The sequence below is a fragment of the Phragmites australis genome, chromosome 3, assembly GCF_958298935.1.
Source record: "Phragmites australis chromosome 3, lpPhrAust1.1, whole genome shotgun sequence".
NCBI lineage: Eukaryota > Viridiplantae > Streptophyta > Magnoliopsida > Poales > Poaceae > Phragmites > Phragmites australis.
This window is the reverse complement of record NC_084923.1, coordinates 49837110-49860260: the sequence shown is the minus strand read 5'-3', so window position 1 is coordinate 49860260 and position 23151 is coordinate 49837110. Positions and strand designations below refer to the sequence as shown.

Genomic DNA, 23151 nt, shown 5'->3' with positions numbered 1-23151 from the left:
GCTCTCAAGAGGAAGATGAGCAGGAGGAGGCAGGAAATTTTAGTTCTAACGCAATGTATTTTCAGAGCTCGGCAGCTCGGTGGTAGGATTAGACAGTCGATTATATATGTTTATGATCATCGATCATCGTCGGTGTCAGGCCACCATACATGCAGGGGGCTCCCACTCCCCTATAGCCCCTCACCCCACTCCTCCCCTCCAATTTTTCAAGAGAAGGAGAAGGAGATGCAGTAGAGGAGGAGGAAGAAGAAGCTCAGCGCCCACCCCTACCCCTACCCCTCGCCTGCCCTACTGGATCTCGCTGCGCCCGCCACTGCATACATGCAGACGTTCTAATTCTCTACGGATAGGATACTCGTTCCCTGCAATCGATGCAGATGTAAACGAGCTGCCACGCCATGGCCTAATCAAGATAATGGCTTATCTCTCACCAAAAAAGGAAAAGGAATAAAATCGAGATCATTGCTGCTTGTGTTTCTAGGAGTCCTGCTATTTAGCGCGCGTAGGAAGCGAAGGAGGTATCACCATGATAGCCTCTGCTCTTTCTGTTTTTAGAAAAAATTCACTCCAATGTTTTTTCGTTTTTGAAAAATTTACACGAGAAAATTTTAATTTAAAAAAGTTTTGAGAAAAAGTTTACACAAGAAAAGTTTTTCTCAAAGTTTTAAAGAAAGTTTTCAGAAAAAAATTGTGTGAGCCTACGCTACAGTTGTTCACGACTTAGGTGTTAATGGGCACAAGCGGAACAAGATTTTCATTTTTTTAGCAATGATGAAACTATTTAACATCTTTGAATAGGGAGCTACTTTGCTAAGTTTATTTGGAGAGTATTTCACACTGTAGTGGGGGTATAAAAAACCCATCTAGTTAAGTGAGAGAATCTGCGGACCTAAGAAAAAAGATGGGTTTGGTATTAAAAACTTCAGAAAAATGAAGATGGCTCTCCGCCGCCAGGCCGCGCCCGCCGTGTTCCACCGTCGAGGTCGTTACGGCGCCCTCGACACCCGCCATCGCGTCGCCGGCCCAGAAGATGGCTCATCCGGCGCCGCAGTCACGCGTCCTGATGGCATCCTCCGCCACCAGGCCGCACCAGCCTTCGACGCCCGCCGTGCACCTCCAAGGTCACGGCGCCCTCGATGCCCGACATCGCGTTGGCTCCCGAAAAGATTGCTCGCTCAGTGGCGCCCTCCGCGGCCATTCGCCGCGACCGTCTTCGTCCAAGATGACAGCATCGACGACGCACGGAGCGAGGAAGCCTGCGGCGCGCCCGGGATCCGAGTTCATGGCGCCGCGCGGCGCCGAGAGCGTGCACCCGGCGAGGCGGCTTGCGCCCGGGACCGCCGTCTACGTGCGCACGAGGTTCTTGCAGTTCACCGAGAAGTGCTGCCTCATGATCTGGCTGCCGGCGAGGGTCGTCACTTCCGACGCTCACCACTGCACCGTCAAGTACTCCGCCGACCTCAACCCCATGTTCGCCGGCAAGATGGTCCGCATGCCCATCCGCAACATCCGCGAGGCGCCTCAGCGCGCCGCCAAGGCCGAGATAAAAGACCCCTCCTTGTGACGAGGTTGAGGATGACAATTCCATCAAGCTGTTCATCCATGGGTGCAGAGCTACCGACCTGATCGATTAATGCTCATCAGGCGCTACAGATGTTTCTTTGATCTTGTGAGGATTATTTGCCGTGCCCAAACTGGCACGCGAATTAATGTTGTCTGTGAGTACAGATTTTGTGTCCCATCTCAGATTATGTAGCATAGTAATTTTGTTGATCGGCACAATATACTCAGGGCTTCAGTTTTGATTTCCATGATCTTGCTGAAATATTCTTGCTCTTCATCCATTTCTGTTAAGCTGTGTTTTGAATTCCGGCCATGATTTTTTCACTCAGCATTGTGTTTTTTTTTCAGGTTCTCTGCGTTTAATTCTGCTCAAGTAGTAACTAGTAAAGTAACAATTTTGATTGTTATTTGTAATTCTGCGAATAATTGTCCAGAACTTCAGCTTATCTCCTAAAAGATTGCTTCATCTGTGTAGAGTATTAATAGATTGTTTACATCAAGTTGCATAGGATTTTTCGATGCAACCACTGTTTAGAATAATGCAATCATATGAGAGAAATAGCAACACAGCGAAATGTGAAGATGCAACCCCTCAAGAAAATGCAAGACATCAAAAATGTGAGAACCCGCAACCTCTTATGCCAAAAAATGCAACTTGCCAGCATTGCCATTTTAGGGCTATTTGGTTCTCACCCTCAGTATTGGTCATACCAAAATTTGGTCATGCCAAGTAATGTTTGATTTTAGGTCAAACTAAAATTTTGACGATCCAAAAATAGTGCAGTCATTTTAGACATCAAAATATTACATAACTTTGCTATAGAAAAATTTAGCCGTTTAAAATTTTCAAGATACAACCAAATTTTGACCTTAAATCAAACAAAATTCAAATTTTCTAAGTATGACCAAAATTTAGCTTGCCCAAGTAGCCTCCTTGTTTCCTGGCCAAAAGCGACGCAGAATATGGTAGCTGGTGCCAGGGAAGGAGGCAATGGAGGGCGAAGGCTAGGGAACAAGTTGACAAAGAGGTGGAAGTCTTGCTTGTGCAAGAGGAAGACAGCAGAGGGCAACAATGAAGCTTGGGAGGTGACGGAGAAGAGGTAGCGGCGAAGAAAAATAATATTAGTGAATTTGCATTTTACTAAAATACTTGTCAATGATATTAGTGAATTTGAACTGAATTACTTTCCGCTGGTATTTTGGCAAATTGCCCAAAAATGGATATGGAGAAACTCATGTAACTGTTTTTTTTCTTAAGAAAAAAAATCTTAAGAACACGAAACATTTTTTCTTGCAACTGATCAAGCCTGTGAATACTGATCTTCCAATCTTGCCACCACTCAAATTCTCAACAAGGAACGTAATTCAGTTCTATTTTGCTAGTTTTCAGATGACCTCGTGATCCCTGCATGTCAGAAATGGGAAGTGAACAAGGCGAGGCACAATTGCAGTATCCTTGCAAATAGCTACCTCACCAAATATCACACGTCAGCACAAAAAATAGGGATGAAGTGGAGAAACTCAGCAAAACCTTGACCTGGTGCTCATATGTTTTGAACTAACCAGAAATGTAACCAAAAAGCAGTTTAATGGATTCCATGGCATTTCAACATGCATAACCTTAGGTAAAAGCTTGGAGAAACTAGAAGTTTCCAACTGCAAATACAAACAGCGGCTGGCCTAAGAGGAGGGTGCAAAAGAGTGCCATCACTGAAAACCATGAGCTCATAACCGTGGTCAAGTAACATTTCACTATTGGAGTCTTATGCTTTTGTCTCCTGAGCTACTTCTTCGAAAGTCTCCCCAGGAACAAGCTCTGGAACGTCATCGTCATTATCTTCCTTTGCCTGTGCAGCAGCACCTGCTGCAGCTACCTGCTTCTGCATCTCTTCAGCAATCCTCTTCAAGTGCTCCATGTTGTCCGGACCTGTAAGAACGAAATGGGTCTTAGTCTTTCATATCCTTTGTAATCAGGTTACAAGAACGAATGCTTATACTTCTTTCGATATCATTATTTTTATGTTTGAAACTAATACAGAAATAGGGAGGCACAACAGGAAGTCAACAAGCATACCCACTACAAAGCAGGTAAAATTATCGCCAACTAGCAGACAGTAAACAGAACAGATACACTTATTTCCAGTGACATTCATTCTGGTGGCCGGTAACCAACAAGAAAATACAAGAGTGGAAAAGAGAATTTGAACATTGGAATTATTCTAACATTGAAAGATAGGGAGCTAAAATCAATGATGAAATAATTAACCAAGCAAATGCCAGATAGATAAAAAATAGAGTATTTAATGGATGATGTCATTAAGGCACAGGGAGTAACATACCCAGTTGGTTAATGATCTGAGGAAGAACATCTTGTAGCTCTGTCAAGTTACACAATATTAAACAATGTCCATAAGCCAACAAGATAAAACAATATTGACAATGCTAGATAAATAGAGAAATTCTAAGGCAGGGGTGAGGTTGACCATAAGTTGGCTTTTTTCTACAAAGCAGGAGCATATATCCATTGCTTAAGACCATCAACACTGGATGCATAAGTATGTAGAATGTGGAACTAGTGCCAGATTTGCAAGTGCTAGTTTGGATGGGATTTAAGCCAATCACTCCTGACAACGGAAAATGAACTAATTTTCTCTGCCAATCCAAAAGGCACTGGGCCTAATCCTACCCATTAAGATAAGGGTACAATTTTATTCAGACTAATGAGGTGCAGAAGTGTGCAAGTGTAAATGATAAACGTGTACTTGGATTCCCAACAAAGGCATAAGAAGAATTTCCACCGATCTAAGAAGTTTTTGTAACTAGTAGCATAAGCAAATGATTGTTCAATCAAATGGAGCAAAAAGACGAGAAATACTTTTCGTCTGTGGAGATCCACTGACCACCCATGTGTTTGCCGCGATGGATGCTTGCACTGCGTCGGTAGAGAAGAGAACGTCACATAAGCAAGTCAATTAATACTAGGCATTTTCAACTATATGTAACAGCAACTATCAACAACGAGAGACCTTTGGGACTCAAGAACTGAATGACGAGATCGTCCTTGAAGATGTTGACCTCCTCGATTGCAGGGATGGTGTTGACCCCCACTCTCTTGAGCGTGCTCTGCAGCCTCTTGTCGTCCGTGGTCGCCGTCTTGTGGACGGCCTTCTTCTTCCTGAACCAAAAGCTCAAGCTTTTACCATTGGCATCGACATAGATGAACAGCACATCAGTCAAGCCACGTGAGCGAGTTAACAGCACGTACCTGCGCATGGTGCCCTTCCCGCCCGTGCGGACGGCGCCCGCCATCTTCATGAGCCTCTCCTTGTTCATCTGCGCAACCAACGAAGCAGTCAAACACCGCAGGTCAAGGGAGGAACCACAAGAGCACGGATCTCTCGCGAGACTGGATCGGTTCTACGGCGACTGGCAATCGTAGTGGACTGATCTAAACCACGCGCAAGAGGAAACCATGCCAAATTCGCCGATTGGGTACGATGATCTCGGAGGACGAGTGGTAGAAAAGAATGACCTTGACGGTGGAGGGCGGCGGCGGCCGATGAGGGACGAGCGAGCAGGGAGGAGTGGAGGCAGACGGAGGAGGAGGCGGCGGCGGCGCAAGAATGGCGTAGGTTTTCGGAGAGGATTATAGGGTTTTCAGTTTTGCGCCCAGGACCCTGAGTTTTCTCCATTTCATGCACTCGTGCAAGCAGGTTTGGATGGGCCGGCCCATCCAAAACTCCTGGGCTCATTTTGAGGTGCATATCGAATCCACTCAACCCGGATAGTTCGAGTTAAACCCGGAGGATCCAGGTAATTCGCGATACTTTTAACTGAGCACTCTCGCTCAGAGCCTCACCTAGATAATCTGCTCAACCTGAATGGTTCGAGTTAATTCGATTTAGATTTAGCAGAGAGCCCCCGTCCGGAGTACAACCCGGAGGTTTCGAGTTCAACCCGGAGTCTTCGGCTTCCTGTTAGCTTTTCGAAGTTGTTTAGATCGCAGAGTTTGCTATTATTTCGTATTTCTTGCACTTTTAGCTTGTTGTTATACATATTATAGTATACATTGTTGCACCTTATTCATACTCATTATTGCATACGTTTTTCTTTAATGAACAAGGAACCGGAGCGTGACGCGGGTGTGGTTGAAGGTGACATCGAGCCACACATGTTTTGTGAATTCTGTGTGAATAGCATCAGACAGCCGTCTGAGCAGCAAGATAAGCATCTAAGCATGTTTCTTCCATTAATTTTGATCATATGTATCTAATGTGATAAAATATGTTTTATGTACGTTATGCATATTGTTGAGTCGACGTCGGGTCTTGTATTGGTAGAACCTATGTTGATACATTTACACCCCGTCTTGAGTCATTGGTGATCTATCTTCGTGTAACCGGGATTTAACTTGTTAATGGTATAGTTTAAAAGTTAATCGAAATACTTAGTCATACATAGATTCTTCGGTAGAAGCCGAGCGGTAGTTCAACTCCGTTCGCAAGCTATAGGATTTAATCACTGACACATTGATAACAATGTTGAGTTGATGATGTTGGTTGGTTGAGTAGTGAGGATGAGGTGAGATGTGAGTGGTGTTAGGGGTGTTTCTCTTGCCCCGATGTGGAGTTCTCCGGGGTAGGTCAGGAGAGGAACCAGATACCGTAGACCGCTTGTGTTGCTTAAGCACCTATCGTTGTTGTAATTGACTCTAGCACTTACTGTACTTAGCACATGTCGATCTAATGGTAAGATAGGTCGAATATCTTTGTAGCTGCGATCATTTGAGGTTGCACATCGACGGTGTGAGCAGACGGGTTTGTAAGAGTCACTTGAGGTTGCTCTGAGAGTTAATCTAAGTGGGCTCCGCACCGAGCAATGCCTGATTCAAACGGTTAGGACTTATTGGGAAATATTGACACGAGTATCCCTTGGGTGGACCTGTGTGGTCACTTAAGTCGTATGGTCCTCAAGTCTTGTGGGTAAAGTTGTACCCCCTGCAGTGTAAAAATATTTCGAAATGCTGTGCTCTCGGTCATGAGCATGCTTTTGTCGATTTGCAGCAGTCATATAGTTTCAAGTTTAGTTTGAGATGGTTGTTAGGTTGAGATGGTTCTTTACATATATTATTACTATAGTTCTTTTACATATATGTTCAACTGATGGTTAATGGTTAGATAGTTGTGTTAGTTAAGTCTAGATGTTTATACATGTTTTTATCAAATTGTACTTTCGCATATAAACTTACCTAATTATATGGTCGTATTCTTGTTAACATCCTAATTTATAATCCTTGGAGTCGGATTATCTATAAGTACATAATATAAATTAAGTTTTGTGAGTATCTTTATACTCACGCTGCTCTTTCAAGTGCTTTCGATCAGGAGGAGCTAGTCTTTAGCTAATTCATGCTCGCTACGGGTAATGGCGAATATGAGTAGTCAACTACTCAGAGTTCGTACTTTTGTGATGGAGCCTAAGGGTATATTATTACATCCTCTTTTTTAGTTTAACTTCTGCTGCATAGTTCTTTTTTCTCTATAAGTTGATTAGTTTCAGTCTTCTCCTAACTCTCTTTTATTGTAAATTATAACAAACTGTGGATGTTTAAGAACTTGTAATATAATTTAATTACTTATTTTTTTATTAAACTTTATTGCGATGTGATATGTTAGGAAGACATATGTTCCAATGTTAAATACAAACATGTGTCAGGACTACTAAAACGATATTTTAATTAATTATTGAAGTTAAATACTATTTTAATGATTTCTTACTGACTTTCGAGACTTTAGAGCGCATGGGCGTACTGCAAGAATCGGACGGCACCAATGGCATGGCCGCATGGGGCAGTCGATTGGTGGTATAAAGGCCATGACAACATACCATACAACACCATGACGTCACCCCAACATTATGCATGCATGCGTTACATTCATTCACATAGCCATTCTCAACACACACACAGTATTGTTCAATGGACTTATGCGTTTATTAATAGCACTTCTGCATTTTATAAAAATCTTTAATTCTATTGGGGCCACGGTAGCTACTTCGGTTCTAATGCTTGTCGGTGGCGGCGGATCTTTTAAGGGAGTAGGATGTGAATGAATGTGTGTAGTGAGAATGGCTATGCGAATGAATGTGACACTCGCATGCATAATGTTAGTGTGACGTCATGGTGATGGGTGCATGATGTGTCGTTATGGTCTTTATACCACCAGTCAATTGCCCCATGCGGATTCGGATTCGCGTACGGCAAAGTCAGAGATGCTACAGTAAATTGCAGTTGGTATTTTCTCGTCTGCCTTTCCGTGAATGAACAGTCATGATTTTAGTGCCACAGTACATTGCAGTTGGTATTTTTTATCGTGAATGAACAGTCATGATTTTAGTGCCACTGTACCACATCTGCCTTTGCCGAAGCAATCCGAATCCCGCAGATTCATATATGCATTCTCAACGTACACAATATTATTACTTTACACAAGCAGCCACAGCAGTCGTGTACACATGCCTTCTTTATTCACAACCATATAAAATTTGCATGAATCACGCACTGTGTACATGCATACATGCAGTGACCATGAAGCACACAACTCAAAACCAAACATTATATATGTAGAGATGATAACAACAGTAGGTGTATATCGATCAGATGTATAATTATGAGGTTCCGGCCGCCGGCCGGTCAGGCGGCGGTGACGGCGATCTTCATGCCGGACTGGCAGTGGCCGGGGATGCTGCAGATGAAGTAGTTGGTGCCGCGCGCGAGCGTGACGCGGTCGTTGCCGGACTTGTACACCTTGGCGCCGCGGGGCCTGGTGCAACCCTTGTACCCCGCTGCGTTCACCGCCACCACGTCGTGCGCCGTTGAGTCGTACTTGAACACTGCATGCACCGTCACAATCAGCAGCCCATACTGATGCATTCATTTGCTAGCTACTCTGGTTGGGGTATTAATGATCGATCGACCGTTAATAATCTGCTGGTGCTGTATCAAATCAACGTTTAGTTTGGTCAAAAATTAATTAAGCTCGCACTCTGACGTACTACTCACCTAGGACGTCGCCGGCCTTGAAGCGCTTGCCGTTGGTCCAGCTGTTGGTGTTGAAGGTCCAACCGCCGCGGTCGCCGACGGTGAACATGGCCGACTCGGCGACCTGGCTGTGGAGGAGCACGCAGAGGAGCAGCAGCGCAAGGACCGCAGCACCACTGCCTCTTCCCTGCGCCATTGCTCGATCTCTCACCACTGGCTACCTTACCCACCTGAATGTTCAGACACAGAAAGCAATTGCACTTGCACTTGCACTTGCTATCTATGTATGAGCGAGAAGAGTGAGTGGACTGGTGGTTAGCAATGGAGGGCGGGGGGTCTGGTTTTATAGGCTCCATGAAAGATGAAAGTGGAGGCGTGAAGGTAAGTAGGCCCGGCGGAGATGGAAAAGGAGAATGAAATGGGGTTCGGCCAACGACCCACAATGGAGGCGCGCCATTACTTTTGGACCGACGACGACGTCGACGCCGGTGGAGGAAGACGAAGACGAAGATGGTTTGGAGAGCCGACAACGTCAAGCAAGTGTGGAAAAACGTAAAAGCTAACGAGCGGATGCTACATATACAAATCACCCCTACAACAAGTCAACACAACATATATACATCTTCTTCGTCACACCGTTTCCCAGCTTGATTGGTACAGTGTATCCGCGTGCGATTACCTGTTCATAGAAGGTTGTGCTGCTCACGTCTACAAAGTATAGTAGCGTTGCCTTGACGTCAAAGCTAGCTAGAGCAATTCGGAGTGGTGCCCAAGACGAGCACATCTACGTCGATCAATATGTCAAGTCGCCGTCGATCGACCGGAACATTTGTGACTAGCTGGTACTCACATCTGATCATGTAGGGTGAAATCCGATCGAATACGAATAGATATTATTGATCTTATATTTTATACTATAACTTTTTTTCGGAGTAAGATCAGATACAGACAATATTAAATAGTGTCGGACACGAATACCAGTTAATTTATATTTGTTTTGAATCCCTTCGGAGTCAGATAGTTGGATTGATAGAATTTTTTACTTCATTTGCATCCTCACACATCACATTAAATAGTAGAGGGGTACAATTAAAATGAGCACAACGAGAGAGTGATCGATAATATATAAAAATAAGAGCATTCAATATTATTTATTTAAGAATGTATGACAGTCTACTTATATATTATCATATTTTAAAGTGAAATCGTACTAGATTTTCTCGTAACACCTAATATTCAGATAAAAATATCGGATTGAATACGGACGGATAATATTAAACACTATCAGACATAAATATCGATCATCTCATATTTAAACCGTGTCGAACGGTCGAAAAATGTCTGTACCATTTGCACCCCTAGTTCATCCATCTGCGACTCCACATTGTATCATTGTATGTATTCAGTACCAAACAGCGACTGTTAGCTGCTGGGTCGCTGCTCCCAACAGCAAGTCAGCAACATCCATCAGATAGATTAATGCACGGGTTAATCACGGGAATTAAATAAGAACATTGTTAAAGCATTAGCACTACTAGCTAAAGCATTGTTGAAACAAGCGTACTCTGCACTATCGCCATTATATTCAAGCTCAGGGTTTCCATCTACTAAGACTCCGACACGTACGACTGACCACTCTTTTCAGAGTCTTGATCACACCCTGGTTATTGCTACTGTAAATTACTAGTACAACTTTCAGTTCGGTCATTTTGAGCAGACTGCTGGAAATCTTTCGTTCCCAAACTCTTCTACTTTCAACCTGGTTGGGGAACCTCCATTGATTTGCCGAACTTTCAGGTTCAAATTTCACCTTATTTTGCAGGGAGTTTTCTCCCCCGAATCGCAGACTTCCGACAGTTGCCTTCGCCTTTGGGTTGGTGGCATCGTAACGCGTTAGCAGGGGCAGAGCTAGGGGTGCGCAGTGTGCCCGGTCACACCCAAATTTCAAAAGGTTTAACAGGTATCAATTCTTCTTTTTACTTCTAGGTCAACTCTTAGCAGTCTATTTGTGTAGCAAGTTGTTTTCGGTTATCTCCTTACAAACTCAAGAAGACCAGAACAAGAACCACTGTGATTAGAAAGGATTGACTGGTATTGTAGTAAATGATTTAGTATTCTTCGGTATACTATGTGTTGTTTTCAGTTATTATCTAAGAATTTTAGAAGTTTAAGGCATTTGCTGATCTCCGTATATCTTTCTAAGTTCCTTTAGGATAATTGTTGGATTGTTCCTTTCTCATTATGTAGTGCTATGTACTAGTATCTACTACTATCTATGATGATGTTGTATTATGCCACCAAAATAAAATTTTATAGAAATATTTTAGAGTTGTTATTACCTCATCAGATAATAACTTCAAGAAGCTGATATCTTAAGATGTTAAATTTGTTATAACTTTAGTTGGTATGGGTTCAGATAATGACAACTAATTAGCTGTAATTTTTCAAAGTAATATAAAAGTTTTGGCACTACTATAGTCAAATATTGACTTAGTTTTACTTGTAAATTTTTTAATATATTTATATTGTACTTTTAGTAAATTTTGTACTTGTATATTGAATTAATTTTTTTTCTACGAGCACATCTAGTGATGAAATTCTAGCTCCACCACTGCATATTAGGCAACTTTACTGACTAGTTTTTTTGAGAAAGAATAAATAAGAGAATTAAAAAAAGATATTACTACTTTGTTACATTAATTGTAAACAAACATCATTGTTCAAACGGTTTTCAAAGCACGCACACAGCTCGAGAGGAAATACGTTTGAAATTAAAAATTCAAACCCACTTCCTACCGACCCGTCCCTCCCCATACAACCACGGAGCGCCACGTGTTAGTGCGATTTGGAAGAAATTTGCAAGCGTGCGATGGAGTATATGGTTTCCACTAAAGCAGACGCTCATCAACTCCATAATCCACAAAGTTCCATGAAAATCCAGTTCAGTACCCCCGTTATGTTCGCTCCATTCGGTTGACTGCCACCACTCCAGTATGCACTTAGTCATACTTTCCAAATGATATTTAGTCGTGTTGTAATTTTACACGTAAAATCAATTTAGATATATTAATTTAAAAAGGTAAAAGGATATAACATATTAGAAGATATATTTTTATATATGAAATCTACAATATAATTATGTAATTTCAGAGGAGGATGGGGGAGAATTACGAGTACCTGGATAGCAGGATGAAAAGATCATATCATCTAGAGTTGATCGTCTGTAGCAACGATGCAACGAAGATCAAGATGATGACTGATTTGTGAGAAAATGAGAACAAATCTCGTATAGTATCTTGATGTAAAGACAGTGTAAGAGACGTGAACTTTATGGTAAATTGTGGTGGAGGCGATGTGCGAATGGTGAAACACTTTCTCCAAAATGTATATCTAGATATGAAGATATATAATGAAAGATTGAATATATTTTTAAAAGAAGGAATGAAATTTATTTTGATATGATAACTGTTTGATTAATTTATGTATTTTATAGGAATGTGTAAGTATAGATGAACAACTTTTTCCCTTTCACCTGACATTTTTTTATTATTTCCGACGCCCATGTGAAATATCCATTTCACTCTTTTTCTTTGTGACATTTCTTCCTCCTTCCACAGCCAGGATCGTGCAGGGGTCTGAGGGAGGAGAGGAGTAGAGTATAGGCAACAAAGGAGCGAGAGGCTGAGCCCAAGAAAGAAAAAGAGGGCATAAGGGTCAGTTTGCATCTGTTGCCATGTCACGAAAAAAAAAAATGCTCAAAGTGAAGTTTCGTAGAGATCCGATGGCATTTGGAGAAAGCACTGCCGTAGGATGGGCACTTGGAAAGTAGTTATCAGGAACTTCCCGGGTGGGAAAAAAAGCAAATTGTCTGCGTATGTTTTAGTTTTATGGTATGCATATTTTTTTTCTAAAAGTATACAAAATTACTTGTGAATTTAAACCAATTTATTTTATTTTTTTACAGTAAAATTGTTCACAAACTGTTCTTCTTTTTTATTAAAAAATATGTAGCAGCTAGATCTGATATAGCTTTCAAATTGTTTTAATTTATTTATAAATAGTTGAACACCCGATTTAAATTGTCTTTAACATATTCTTTAATTTGCTCACAGATCAATTAGAATTTACTTGTAATTTTTTACATAACTACGTTTAGAGCAGAAGAACAGATATATTTTTTTATCAAATATTTTCTTTTTTCATATATTAAAGTATGCCGTATATAAGTGTTACAAATCTAGATAAAAAAGTTTAAAAATAGAATAAAATGTTTATATTCAGATATTTTTGTGTGTAGTTTTTAGATGTGCCAATAAAAAATAATTAACCCCACTCCGACCGATGAGTACGCAGCAGTGCAGCACAACCACCACCGCGACGGAGATGTCGCCCTCCTTCTCCTCTGCCTCTCGGCGGCCCCACACGCCGCCGCCGGCGACCCGGCCCCGACGCCGTAGCCGCTGCAGTTCCACGCGACGCTGGTGATGGACTACCACGGCACTGTCCGACCTCTGGTACGACTGGCCGCGGGGCCGCAACCTGCACGTCACCCGCTACCCGCTCGCCGCCGACGCGCCCTTCTACGACGCCGAGTGGAACAACGGCACCTCCTTCTTCTACACCCCGGCGCGCCGATCCTGCCGCTCCGCCGCCGTCGGGGTCGGCATCCTCCGCCCCGACTGGCTTCAGCCCGGCGCGGCCTACCTCGGCCGCCGCGACGCCGACGGGTTCGACTGCCACGCGTGGGCCAAGGCCGACTTCATCACCCACTACGAGGATGTCCAAACCAAGCGACGCGTCAAGTGGGTCTTCTACACAGGTAATCCATCCAGTCCTCTAAGACCCTAGTTGCTTCAAGCTTAATTCCCTCCCTTCTTGAATTCTCGAATCGAATACGAATAGAAATAGAGAGGGGCATTCGCAATTGGCGTGCTAGGTTGAAGCCGACCAGTGTCAATGTCCAGAGTCCGACCTGCGACATTGGGCTAGACGTGATCTCTAGTTTGGTTTGGGATCTAGGACACGATGGTAAAATTGAGATCGAAAAATTAGATGGATATCATTGCCAAGATGTTTGTATTGAAAAATACCATCGGCCGTGAGGATGACCACATATCATGGAGACACTAATGATATTTTCCAACTTGAGTGATCGTTGCGATGGTATTTTCCAAATTCCCCCATTTGGTGCCAATCGAGTGAAGACAATCACTAACTGCTGCAAATTCTGTCATTCTGAAAGAATATAACTGACGAAATGCCTCCTTAGGTCTTAGGTCTCCACTTGAGTGATCCTTAGACATGCGAGCAAACGGCTCACTGGCAAGGCGCATGGGCGCATCCTTGCCGGTCCGAGGTTCGACCCCTGGGCATGCACCCCCATTTAAGACCTCCAATGTAGGCTCCGGGAAGGGGACCCGGCTGTAAAAAAAAAAGGTCTTATGTCTCCACTCCATATATCCTCCCATACTGATATGTAGTTTCCATTCTCGAACTTTGTTTAGGAACTTTGCCAACAGACCTTGATGATTTTTATGTGCCAATACTTTGGATAACCTCTACTATAGTCTCCCCTAGTTTCCTTCTTACCAGAGGCTGATGACCTATTAGATGTGTCATAAAGGTTGGAGTGGAACTGTAATACCTATCTCACATTGAATTTTTTAACAAGTTTCTACTACCTGAGCCATCATATTTGCTTCTGTGGGCATCCGTTCTTGCAAACATGCATTATCCCCATGAATAAAGGTTGCACCTGTGGGGAAATAAGCTCTTCTACTTCGAGGCCCATCTTTTTATTTTGGCGTCATCTTACCAAGGGTATACATAGGTAGATATAAGGTTTGGATATAAGACAGCACAGTGTATGTAAGGGCATCAACTATCTGTCGTTTCCTCGAATCTGCCACTTTGAGCCTATCAATGGTAAGAGGCAAGCCAGTATCTTTTACTAGAAAAAGTTCTAGCTTGGAGCCTAACATGTTTATGCTCCAGTTTGCTTGATCAAGTCAAGAATATATGTGACGAGCAAGATTATACGGATGCTAGTTGACAGTCCTTTGTTAGCTTCTACTTCTTTTAGTTGTCCCTTCAAGTAGAATACTTCTTACTGTATTGCTTAGTGTATCACATTCTTCTCTGCAAGTTAGCTTGATAAAGGTGGTGTGATTAAAGTGATTCAACTTGTGGATTCCATTAAGTTTGCCGTGCTCGGGAGTTAGGAACAGCTAAACCAATTAAGAATGTTGTTTAGTCGACGAGTACAAGTCAGGATTGCCACACTCCCTGTGTTGTTGCAGTTCCCAAATTAACAAACACTAACTTGCCTTGCAGTTTAGTAAGGTAGTGTTTGGTTGGGTGTACGGATATGGCTCTTTCCTGAAGTCACCATGAGATCAAACCAAGCCCTTGCTGAAAACCATAAATCCTACATACTTGGTGTGAACGGAACATAACAAATGGACACACTGGGGTTGCCAGATTACAGAACATACAACCACTCTTAAGACAAGCTACTACCGAACACATGGCTCAAATTAACAGTTTAACACATCAGTTCAGAGATTTACTTTCATTCACTTGAAGGTGGTTTCCACAAATTTCTACACCTGTCTTTGCACTTGCACTGCCATTTGGTCAACGAAAGCCCTGCCCCTCCACCTTGAGCCGCAACCTCCATTTCTGCAGAGATGATAGAGCTTTGTTTATTACCTGCCTCGGCAGGTTCAGAGAAGGGTTATTTTCTCTATGACTGTATCTGACGTTTAAACATGCTGCAATCTGCAGGGAGGACTACCCATGTGATGAGCTTTGAGGTGGGAGCAGTGCTGGAGGATGCGGGATGGCAGGCGCCTGAGTACTGCTTCACCAAGGATGGTGGGAATGCGGGATCGCCCACATCTCCGGTAGGCATGATGACACCTTTATCCCTAGGAGTGTTATGAGGATTTATCTTCCGCCCATGTGTCTCCGATGTAGCTTCGAGCATACAGGTGCCGTGTAACAGCATGACTACATGTAGCCCGTGTATGGTCTTCTTAGTCACATATGTGATTTTAGTAATTAATAATAATATAATTAATTAAACTAACATGTTTATCAAGTATATGATCTAGTAAGCCTTATAGATGTAACAAAAGAGAGGTCACTGAAGCTGGGATAAAAAGAGAAATTAATTGAACTTGTTCTATGAATTTTGATATGATTAAATGATATGGGTTTATATATAATTATGTAGAGTTACACATCGTTGCATTAAGAAGAGAAGTAGCTCAGTTTATAAGGGAAATCGGATCCAAAACCATAACAAGCAAAGTGATACAATCCGCGGAGCCCAGCTCACGTGCAACACAAGAGAAGAAGAGAAACTCAAACCCCTTGACAACCAGATGACTCGGCACGGAGAGTGACAAACAACTCGACGAACACAAAAAACTGTATACAACTATCCATACCCAACGATGCTATCCCGTCAACACTCGCCCAGCTAGCACCTCAACCAGAACTTCTCGACAACTCTGCAGGAGGAGTCCTGCTCCTATGCCTGACAACTCAACACGGTCGGTAGCCCCCATGTCGAACCACAAGCGCAAAGAAGGGGTCCTGGAATGTCAGAGCGCAACCATTGTCGCGAAGTGCCAAAAGGTGATGGAAGGCTCTATCTAGAAGGAGACAACGAAGGAGGATGGTGTACCCTGCAAGAAGTGGTGTTGATTGTAACAAAGAACATAAAGGTTCTCCAAAATGATGTCTTCAAGAAGGAAGCGGTAGAGGAACTATTATCGCTCGATCAGAAAGCTGGACAGGGTTTTCACCCGATGAAATCTCGTAGGGGAAGTATCGACACAACGCCTCCATAGAGGTTATGACATTCATTGGTGTCACCGTCGTTGGCAATGGCAAGACGCCTGTAAGGGCTTTCGCCCAAGATTCCACAAACCACGGCACAACCCGAGGAACGCTAAGGCTCAACGGATCGGCGAGAATAGCCACCTACAAAAGAGTAACCAGCAGCACACAGCACATGCACAACGCATCGATCAAGATGACCGGGGGTGGAGCCCCATCTAGCAGCAACGAAGACCGCCGGGCAACACCAAAGCAGGGTAGTGCAAATGACAGATCTTCTATCAGACACGCCGCACCGATGCCTAGAGGATGGTAGCGCCGGCCACCGAGCCAACCGGGCGAATCAGCCCACCAAGAGCAGCTAGCCAGGGGCCGGAAGCAGAGCCGGCATCTAAAGGTTGCGTAGAGGCCGCATGTCCACCACCCGCCACCGGAGCTATAGGAACAACATAACAGCAGCAAGGTGAGCAGACGCATGGACCCTCGTGCGGATCCGATCGAAAAGGGTAGATCCGGCGAAGGATAGCACAGATCTAGCCAAAGCAGCGACAAATCCGCCTTGAGCAAGCACAACAGAGGCAGGGGAGGGGAAGGAAGGAAGGGAGGGGGAAGAAGCCACGGCGCCCTGGCTTTGAGGCATCAGCTCACAGCGGAGAGGAGTTAGGCTGGAGGTGGCTATCGCTCCCCATGTCGCTTGAGCGGCCGACGCCGCGGGGATGTTCAAAGCCAAGTCTGTATTCCTGTATCTTCTTTTTATTTGCTTGGACTCGAATCATCGGCCTTTCATGATAGAGCTTTGAACATAGAGATGCTTCATGGTTTGAGCTGTGTCCATTTGGCCCGTGCACGCCACCACGCACCGCACGGCTTCGGCCGAGTTGGGTCCACGACCACCACCGCTCCCTCACTCTCCTGCCGGACGAGGAGTACGGCTTTGGCCGAGTTGGGTCCACGGCCACCATCACGCCAGGCGTCGCATTCATGGGTGGTTGGGCGTTGAGGCTGGATGGAAAACGGCACGAGGGAAATTCGATCGCTCGTGTCCTAATGACCTCGACTCCGAGCGATTACTGTCAGTCTTGCTGCTGTTGGGCCATTACTCGCCGGTCCTTGACAACTCCTTGTCGATGCTACTGAGCTTCGACACTGACGGTTTGGTTGACCTGGCCCCTTGCCCATGCCTGCAAAACGGCACGAGAGGAGAATTCCATCGGCGGCAGCGGCAGCGGCAAAACTCGGTCCATCCCGATCCCGATCTTGCTGCTGTTTGCACATAACTCGCTGGTCAATCGTCAACTGATGATCAATCAACGGCACTAGGCAATTACGGAGTACCAATTTTTTTTTTATCTTGATCTTGAATTCGATCGCCGGTCAATCCAATGAATTCGATGGCCGCGCTCTATCGATCCTGATCTTGCTGCTGCCTGCTGGTAGAGTACTCGCCGGTCAGTTGGGAACTGCTGCTTAACCAATACAGTACTAGCATTAGTGAGTGACCTTCAATTCCTACCCACCCACACTGACGATCTGATAGTGAGGTCCAAGGAGCACTCGAGGACACATGTTTTTTCGATAATGAAAGCTTTATTAGCTCATACTATTATATTATAGTAAGATGATTATAACTAATATAAGCTATTCTCGGCCCTCTGCATGTCGATGCTGCGCACAAACCAAAAAGGAAACCGAGGACATGCGTATGGTGCTTGCAAAGGCGCGCGCCTTTTTCCATGTCCTGTGGCTGTGCTGTTGCCTCCAGCAGATGCGCGAGGGTGACAGTGAAGTGTCAATGTTGAGCGGGAAACTCAAGGCGCTGCAACAGCGCGTTTGTTAGAGTAGCGCGCTGTTAGTGACTGACACTGACACACAGTGCCTGCCCGGCCTCGGCTGCTCCAAGCAATCAAGCTAGCGGTGCCATAAATAGCCGGCGTCCATTTCGCCCCCGGGAGCAGCCGAACAGCTCACCCCTCTCCCCTGGGCGAACCCAGCAATGCAGTGTTACCCCTCTCTCGGTGTCAGCTCGTCTCGGAGCTGGACCCCAGCCTCCTCCTATAAAACCTCCCGGCCGCACCCTCGCTTCCATTGCCAGCTACCAGAATTCTGAACCAACAAGCCACGAGAGAGAGAGAGAGATCCATCGATCGAGGAGGGAGGCGGCAATGGATTGTGAGCGAGTAATGAACAACCACCGCAACGGCCACGAGGGTGACGCCGCGGAGTGGAAGCAGGTGGCCGAGCTGAGGGCCGTCGCCGAGGTGCATGACCCCGCGTGCAAGGTTCGATCGATTCGTCTCCCTCCTCTCCTCCCTGCCTCCCCTGGTTTCGTATTATCACACTGTTTCCCTAAGTTGCAATGATATCAACAGAAGAACCCTGCAAATGATCAACATTTCCTTCTGTCCACAACTGTAGAACTCGTAGTTAGATTATTTACCTCAATTAACACTTGGTCAAAGCGTAACTAAGATCTCAAGCTACCGGAACACCATGTCCATGCCGCCTAGCTCAGAATTTGCACAAAATCAAGAGTGTTATATATGTACAGTGGAGGAACATATCAAATCAAATTCTAATGTCGGAACCTCTGATCGATCGATATGCTGATTGACAGACAAGAGCACCCTGACGAGTTACTACACATGGCATGCCATTTGGTCTAGTCCTCCTGAAAGTGGTTGGTTCCTGGTCATCGCTTTTGGAATTGATGGCCGGCCGGCCGGTCACACTTTCCTCATATGTTTAACTTAGGACGGGTGGTTCACCATCCGTGTCTAGGTAGTTAAAGGTCAGGCAGCAAGTAGTTAGCTGTTGAGCATTGCGTAATGAAGTACGTCGCCGTCCATCCCGGATTTTCCAGTGCAGTTGGACTGCTTGCTGATTCTGCATTGAAATTTGAATCGACTTGTTGCCGTGTATGCAGCTGTGCAACAGTCAGTTCAACCTGGTCGAGATCGGCACCCGCCACCAGAGTTTTAGTTACCGTTTTGCAAACGGTTACCGGTCTTGCACAGTAATTCGGTAGAATTCGGTAGAAATTGGTCAAATTTTATTAAATTTTTGAATTTTTTGAATTTTAAATTTAAGTTTGGTAGTTAACCGTTCGATTTATAAAAATGGTACAGATCGAATCGTTCAATAACCACAATAAATAAGCGATTTTCAATGATATTTATAGCTGTATCCGCCACCAACCACGTTCTGCACCAAAACCCAGGCAAAGGTTATGCGTTGGCACGTCGTTTCCCTAATCAAACATAGGGAAAACAGAGAGCTTTAAGACTAGCTTTCTTGAGAAATCTCCAGTTTCATTAGCCTAAACAAAGGAGATTTCTCAAAAAAAAAAATCTACAAGTTAGCATGCGTGTGATAGTATGGTATGAATTGTGCATGTCTACGAGTTATTATTGGCGAAGATAATTCACACAACTGATTGATTGATTTTATAAGTTATAAGAGATTACACATATATATATATATATATAGCAAGCTAGGACTAATAAAAATTATGACTAATGTGAACACTAGTGGGAATGCATGACTAATGTGAATATTAAGCTGGTGCGGACACAAGGTGTGAACATGATATTTGTCTAACACGTTCCCGCAGTCTGAGTGTCTATTCACAGACGTTCAGACTGGACCGAGACAGACATAGACAATCCCTTGGTGAAGACGTAGGCAATCTCGAACATCCCCCACAGTCGTAGCGTAAGCCCTCTCATACTAGAGTGTAAGCCGATGATTAGCTCAAGATGATGATAGTCCTTTTATTGTCGAGGTAGCCAAGAGCGAGGTGATCGTGGTCGAAACGTGGAGGAGGATGCAAGCCTAAAGCACCAACACGAGCACACGCGTGCACAAAGTCAGGTTGATCCGTTCGTGGACCTCGACTGGCGGCGGCGGCGGCCTCTATGGGGTGGCGGCGGCGGCGGCGGCATGGAGGTGTTGGAGGAAGGCGTTAACTCAGAGCGGTAGTTAGCGTGGTGACAAAAAAAAACATGGGACGAGGACCCCAATGATGATGGCGTGATCATGAGCACCGGCGCTGCATCGACAAACTTATTTTCGGTGGTGTGACGGGCTCGTGCTTGCGGATGATGAGCCGACGGCGATGATCCGACTCTGAAATCTCTATTGTTTCTATAAAAACGATAGAGATTTCAGAATAGATAGGCATTTATGATGACAGGGACAGTGAGTTGTAGCATGATTAGGAGTGTCTGATGGAAAATGTGATTAAAAAGCTGTACAGTAGATAGAGTGGATGGTATCACTCGTGGTGCTGAAAATCCCGCGCATAATGCTGATCAGACCGCCAAATTATTCGAGCTAACAAAACAGATTAATTATCTTGACTGGCTTGATCAACTGAGTGCAGGAGGAGGAGGACTTGATGCTGCGCCGCTTCCTGCGCGCCCGCGACCACAACATCGGCAAGGCGTCGGCTATGCTGCTCAAGTACCTCAAGTGGAAGCCGGCGGCGAAGCCCAACGGGTTCATCTCCGAGGAGGAGGTGGCGAACGAGCTCGCCCAGGACAAGCTCTACCTGCAGGGCTACGACAAGCTGGGCCGCCCCATGATCTACGGCTTCGGCGCCAGGCATTTCCCCTCCAGGCGCGACCTCGACGAGTTCAAGCGTACGCCAACATTTTCAATCGATCCGTCCGTCCTTGCTCGATTAGTTTGCCTTTTGCTAAAAACATTTACTCGGTTCTTGTTTGGTCCTGCAGGCTATGTGATATACGTGCTCGACAAGACCGTCTCCAGGTGCTTGATTTAGCACTGCAACACTTGCTTCCTCCTCTGTTTCGCATCGAAATGTTTGTTCGTCTTTTTCGCGGTGCTGATGAATTCAACGCGCAACTGCTGGGCAGGCTGCCGAGGGACCAAGAGAAGTTTGCAGCCGTGGCGGACCTCAAAGGCTGGGGCTACTCCAACTGCGACATCCGGGCCTACCTTGCAGGGCTGGAGATCATGCAGGTCCGTGCCGTGCATGCACTGCACCTAGTCGATAGAGAGAGCTCGGCCGGCGGGCCAGATGCATCTATCTGACGACGACCCAGCCTGAACAAAATCATTTCAGCCTGTCAGTTGAAAGCTTTGTTGTGTGCTGCTGCTGCTAATGGCTAGGTGAATGCTGTCTGTATGAATTGGTCTGTGTTGCAGAATTACTACCCGGAGAGGCTGGGGCGAGTGTTCCTGATCCACGTCCCGTACGTGTTCATGGCGGCCTGGAAGATCGTCTACCCCTTCATCGACGACAACACCAAGAATAAGGTAGTTAACTGACGTCCACTGACCATCATCCACCTTGTAAATTACAGAAAGGCTCAAGAAAGAAACAGCTTGCGCTTGCAAAGCACTAACACTTTGTTGCTGCTGCTGCGTCCTGCAGTTCGTGTTCGTGTCAGACAAGGAGCTGGACAAGACGCTCCGAGAGGCCATTGACGAGAGCCAGCTGCCGGAGATGTACGGCGGGAAGCTAAGGTTCGTGTCAGCAGCAGCCAACTGAGAAGAGAGAGACCCAGTGAAGGGGTTCAAGAGCTACCCCTATCGAGTAGTACGTGTTATAGTAGACGCTCGAGTGTCAGAGCACTACCGGCAGCTAAGCAAATTAGCAATTGATCGATGTGAACCACCACTCTTCTTCTTCGTTTTTTCCATCTCCGTGGCCGATCGACTACATCATGATGTAGAGTAGAAGACACGGAGAGATGGTTTCTGTGTATCCCCTCCCTGTATTTTAAAGCGTCTAGTGTATTCAGACGGCGCCAATAAGGAAGGTTACTGGTAGCCGCCGGCTAACTGCAGCATCATGGAAGCCTGTGATTTGAATGTACACGCATGGCTTTGGCTCTGAATGATCTGCAAAGAGGAGGAGCAATTCATCGCTCTGCACGGTGCAAAGGGAATTTAATTTAGCATCGACAGTGCCGCTGGTGGTCCGGTCCGCTGGTGAATATACTTAATACGCAGCAGCAGCAGCAGGAGGACGAAGCGACATTCACTTCCGGGACCTTGCTACGTTGTCGGTCAGTGTAGACTGTAGAGGGCGTAGCCCTGCCCGCAGAATCGCGCAAACCGGCACTGCTTCCTGGCATGGCGATTGTCACGGGGCTCACCCATCTAGTTGCCCAAGTTGGGACCGGACAATGCCGACGGATTTGAGTCCCATGTAACAGTCCTGAAGAGGATAATAACTAAGTAATATATTGTCATGGGTCGACATAAATCTAAAAAAACTGAATTAGTAATTTATTCTCATCTAATTAAATTAAAGAAATAATAACTAAGTAGTTGATGAGAAAACGTCTAGTCATGGGATATTTAGACGACATACGGTGACATTATATTAAGTATAGTCCCAGCTATCACCTCACATGTAAATGGGTGAAATATCGAAAATATCTTCCTATACACATGGTTATAACATAATACTTTAGAGTTAGACTAGTAATTTTCCCTACCCCTTTCTCTCTATAAATTATAAGCCTCATAGGGATATGCAAGGGGACTCTAGTTTTTCATCTTCATACATACACAAACTCCCTCCCTGAACTCAGTGATATTACATTATTCCTGCTTCTTCCTCTTTTTAAGCCTATTAGCCATTTTCAAGCTTGAGTCCTCCTTAGTGAGTAAGATTCTCGTATTGTTCTGTTGGGGCACTTTCGTGCTTCAATAGATGGCGTCGTTCG

General features: G+C 44.9%; 3 protein-coding genes and 1 pseudogene across 3 annotated transcripts; 2 read left to right on the top strand and 2 right to left on the bottom strand.

Moving 5' to 3' along the window:
* Nucleotides 1-3134: 3134 nt before the first annotated feature.
* Nucleotides 3135-5234, bottom strand: LOC133913789 (basic transcription factor 3-like). Its single transcript, XM_062357055.1, has 6 exons — nt 5096-5234; nt 4829-4896; nt 4590-4738; nt 4439-4495; nt 3903-3941; nt 3135-3490 (listed from the first exon to the last, which is right to left on the bottom strand). The coding sequence occupies exons 2-6, from the start codon at nt 4894-4896 to the stop codon at nt 3327-3329; spliced, it is 477 nt and encodes a 158-aa protein (XP_062213039.1). The 5' UTR covers nt 5096-5234; the 3' UTR covers nt 3135-3326.
* Nucleotides 5235-8069: 2835 nt separating this feature from the next.
* LOC133913788 (chemocyanin-like) lies at nt 8070-9128 on the bottom strand. The gene is made up of 2 exons (XM_062357053.1): nt 8624-9128; nt 8070-8454 (listed from the first exon to the last, which is right to left on the bottom strand). The coding sequence occupies exons 1-2, from the start codon at nt 8796-8798 to the stop codon at nt 8255-8257; spliced, it is 375 nt and encodes a 124-aa protein (XP_062213037.1). The 5' UTR covers nt 8799-9128; the 3' UTR covers nt 8070-8254.
* A 3811-nt stretch (nt 9129-12939) lies between these two features.
* Nucleotides 12940-15646, top strand: LOC133910841 (uncharacterized protein At4g14100-like; annotated as a pseudogene).
* Nucleotides 15647-18384: 2738 nt separating this feature from the next.
* On the top strand, nt 18385-22294 carry LOC133913787 (uncharacterized). Its single transcript, XM_062357052.1, has 6 exons — nt 18385-18729; nt 20832-21090; nt 21184-21220; nt 21328-21433; nt 21620-21730; nt 21849-22294. Exons 1-6 carry the CDS (start codon nt 18613-18615, stop codon nt 21963-21965), a joined length of 747 nt encoding a protein of 248 aa, XP_062213036.1. The 5' UTR covers nt 18385-18612; the 3' UTR covers nt 21966-22294.
* The last annotated feature ends 857 nt before the right edge of the window (nt 22295-23151 follow it).